This window comes from Austrofundulus limnaeus, unplaced genomic scaffold (genome assembly GCF_001266775.1).
Source record: "Austrofundulus limnaeus strain Quisiro unplaced genomic scaffold, Austrofundulus_limnaeus-1.0 Scaffold95, whole genome shotgun sequence".
NCBI classification, from domain to species: Eukaryota; Metazoa; Chordata; class Actinopteri; order Cyprinodontiformes; family Rivulidae; genus Austrofundulus; species Austrofundulus limnaeus.
This window is the reverse complement of record NW_013952497.1, coordinates 758,017-761,735: the sequence shown is the minus strand read 5'-3', so window position 1 is coordinate 761,735 and position 3,719 is coordinate 758,017. Positions and strand designations below refer to the sequence as shown.

Sequence of the window (3,719 nt, the reverse complement as noted above, 5' to 3'; positions counted from 1 at the left end):
AGCCATCTTCTGAAGTGTTCTGCCTGTATAAATAAGTTTTGAACTTTTTCTGCTTTTTCTGCTCTCMTTTCCTCCTGCTTCACAGCGGGTGTKGKTTCCAAAGATAGGCCCTCTCACATATTATTTGCTGGGGTGTTCAAATATGTCATTTCCCATTTTATAAGGGTGTCCTGTGAGTTTTGACTCACCCTGTAGCATACAATGCCCTGATTCTATTAAATATTTATAAAAGTTAAAACATGAAAGCAGTTACAGTAMGAACAGAAAACACATACGGTAAATACAATATATTGATGCACAGTCTACACCTGGATACAGGTTCTTTTTGTCCACTTCTATCTGTATCCCACTGCTTTCACTCTCAATTTATAATTACATCTTTATATCCTCTACATCGTGTCCGGGGTTAACATTACTCCGAGGTACTTCCAGCCTGGTTTCCTCTCTCCCTCTTTGGTTCCACCCTATTTTCTGTGGTAGGTTGAAATCGGTCCAAGCTCCAAGAGTCCTTCTGCAGATAATAAAGAAGAACAGCAGAGCAATAAAAAGGAATCTGAATCAACAGATTATGTGGTTATCTGGATTTGAAAACAGAAGCCTGCAGCCTAGTCCCTATGAAAAATTAACACGCTAATTAAATTATAGAGGAAAGCTGTTTAATATGAATCACTGTCTCTGAATTATTGTGTCTGCTTTAAAACACATTCATAATTAACAGTGTATCCTTTGATAAACCTGGGATGTTGAATATGGATGTAGGCTCATTAGCAGAACTCCTGTGCTGGTAAACACTAGGCACTGAATGCATTAAATCAATGGCACACAAAGGAATAATGGGGGGGGAAATTAAATATGGCATCAAACTACAGAAAACCTGCATTTTCAGTTTAATTTTTATTTTATTGCACATGTACAGTAAGTGTGCAGGTACGTTTTCCGTCATTCCTGTGTGTGTTATTTCAGGCAGTGGTGAGTTTATGGGAAATAATTTGCTTCATTGTGTGTGGGAGGCCTGAGGCAAACTGAAATAAGGCAACAGTCAGCAGCCACCGCCTCAGGCTACCGTCATATGGGCCGCTTTGACACAAAAACAAACACCTAACCATGGTTTGACATTGAGTTTCACAGTCATTTCCCCAACATGACTGCTCCCACTCGGCAGCATGCTGCAAAGTTAAAGGTTAGTCTCTATCTGAGCCTAACTGTTCGACTGTGAGGATCTAAGTTCAYTACTTCGACAGTGCGGTGCTGGAGAATCTCTCTGTTCAAATCATCCACTTCAAATTATGTTTCATGTTTCAAGCTCCTGCTGTTCACTTAAACGAGMTGCATGTGGTTGTTTACCTGTCCGAACAAACCAACGGTCTCTCCCAGCAGGTAGCTCAGAGCTACGCTGCAGTCCGATGATGACGACAGGAGGAGAAGTTGATCACCGTGTTTACATATCTCCAAATGGGTCACGTGATCAAGGTGGGGATGAAAACKATGCAGCAGTTTGGGGAGTTCTTTGGTAACTTGTTCCTCTGGCTTGACACAGTAATGCTGAGAGACAGAAAAAACATGGCCCGATCATTTTAATTTACATCATTAGAAATGTCTGTTTTATTGTGCTGTGATTTAGAACAGAAATGACAGCACTATATTTCTTTGTTTACTTAAATGTCAGTAAAGAAACACTGCACCAAATTACTGTGATACAAAATGTTTCAGGTGTAGGCTAATAATAGACTGCTGAACTAAAGTCTTATTTTCATAATAGATAAATAGCCATCATCTTCACCAGATGCTAATTTGCTGGACAGAAATTAATATTTTACTAAATCAGAGTAGTACRATTTTTGTTGGACGTGTAATGCTAACGCCAGCCTATCCATGCCAGTCGCTAGCCTCTCTGATGCTAACGCAAATCTCCTTGTCATTTGCCAGCACCCGGCCTCTCAGTTGCCAGCTGCTCATTTACCAGTGCCAGCCTATCATTAATCAGATCATTAGCTGGCTTAGGAATATATATAGCCRCCTTCWACAAGGATGTAGYAACCGCTGGTTGCACAACAGTCTTAATTTTGGCCCTCATACTGCACCATAATATACATCCACGGTTGAGAAATGATGAACAGAAAAGTAAACCATCATTTTAGATCAGGTCACTCKGAGACTTTATTAGAATCCTATTTAGCATAAAAAAATGAAAAAAAAAATACTGTGTAGAGCAGATCACACAGTCTGCCTGACCCAAGGACCTGAAGACGACTGTCAAGCGCCCCCCATATTTTTTTGGGGAAAAAAATGCAAGAAGTTTGATAAAATCCTGAAATTTTTCTTTATTGACAGCAACAGTTTCATCAGTGTTGGCACTGATGGCTGAGAAAAAGTATGAATAATTTAGATTTTTTCCCCCCATGGAAAAAGAATTAAATAGAAATAGTAACAGTTAATAATTTAAACATCTCTGGTACAAAGCCTTACATGTTATCTCACCTAATTGGATCATTTTCCAAAGGAGACATATTAATCAAGTGAAGGGTTTAGTATTAATCTRGGGCTTAGCGGTGTTCTTTGTTTCCACTAGCTACGCAATATAAAATTTAAGGGTGAGACCTTTTCGTAAATTGTGAAGTACTGTGTCTGAGCAGGCAAAGCCGTACACTGTGCAATCATGTTAGTCATCCATCCAATTCAAAAAGAACTCTCCAGACTTGCCACAGGACAAGATTTCTCCCAGAATACTGAGCTCGCCTAGCTTCTTCAACTCTGTTATATACATACATAAATCTCCATAAATTAAACTAGAAGCCAAATGAAACATAGCCATTTGAATTCATCCCCACTTATAAACTGTGACAGAGGGCTGAGCTCTGAATATTGTGGCAATAATACCCAAGAGGATGTTCTTTTACTGTGATTATGGGCATGACAGTGATGCAGCTCCGCCTCGTACCAGTAACACAACCCCAGTCTCTATGATGCAAGTCAAAAAGTCAAAAGGTCTCTCTAAAGGTATCAGAAAGTCTTCCTTTTTCAAACGTGACATCAAAATGTGATTGAATGAACACCTCCCTCCTAATTCCCCGATCCCTTTGGTGATTTATCACATGTCAATGTTCAATGTGCTTTTATTAAATATAAAATGTAAGCAGTGTTGCTTTAAGTCAAGGGTGTCCAATCATGCTTCTCGAGGGCCACAATCCTGCATGTTTTAGAAATTTCCCTGCTCCAATGCACCTGTTTTGGATTAATGGGTGATTAATAGGCTTTTGCAGAACATGAAGCAGTATATCAGTCATTGAATCAGGTGTGTTGGAACAGGGAAGCATGTAAAACATGCAGCTTAGTGGTCCTTGAGGATCAGGGCCCGTATTCATAAAACTTCTCAGAGTGGATTTTTAGACTTAAGTGCTGAAAATGTCTTAGATTCGCTCCTACTCTCAGACTTAAGTGTAAGTGCCAGTTATCAAAATTCTGCTCCAGAGGACTCTTAAGTGGTTCAGAGTTGCCACTAGGGGTCTGAGATGAACTGAGGAGACAGAGATTACAGCTGTCCTCCTCCCCACCTGAGTGTTATTCTCAGTTATAAGGTGGAAAACAGGTTTAATCAGAAATATACAAAAGAAACAAAGGTAAAAAATAAAAAACTGTGCATAATGTTGGACTAAAAGGCGGATATCTGTGTGTAGTTTTTGGAGAAAATATTAAATATAGGCTACTCAGCTGGTGAATGC

General features: G+C 39.6%; 1 protein-coding gene across 4 annotated transcripts in view; it reads right to left on the bottom strand.

Moving 5' to 3' along the window:
• Nucleotides 1-210: 210 nt before the first annotated feature.
• Nucleotides 211-3,719, bottom strand: part of LOC106520631 (WD repeat-containing protein 49) — a 50,925-nt gene continuing 47,416 nt past the window's right edge. For 3 of the 4 annotated variants that reach the window (XM_014012836.1, XM_014012835.1, XM_014012837.1), the window contains 2 exons: nucleotides 1,345-1,542; nucleotides 211-511 (listed from right to left, as the gene is read on the bottom strand). In XM_014012836.1, the coding sequence (XP_013868290.1) occupies nucleotides 413-511; nucleotides 1,345-1,542 (297 nt within the window). In that variant the 3' untranslated portion in view covers nucleotides 211-412. Of the gene's footprint in view, nucleotides 512-1,344; nucleotides 1,543-3,719 lie in introns of those variants that run through there. The other variant, XM_014012838.1, reaches the window with a different exon arrangement.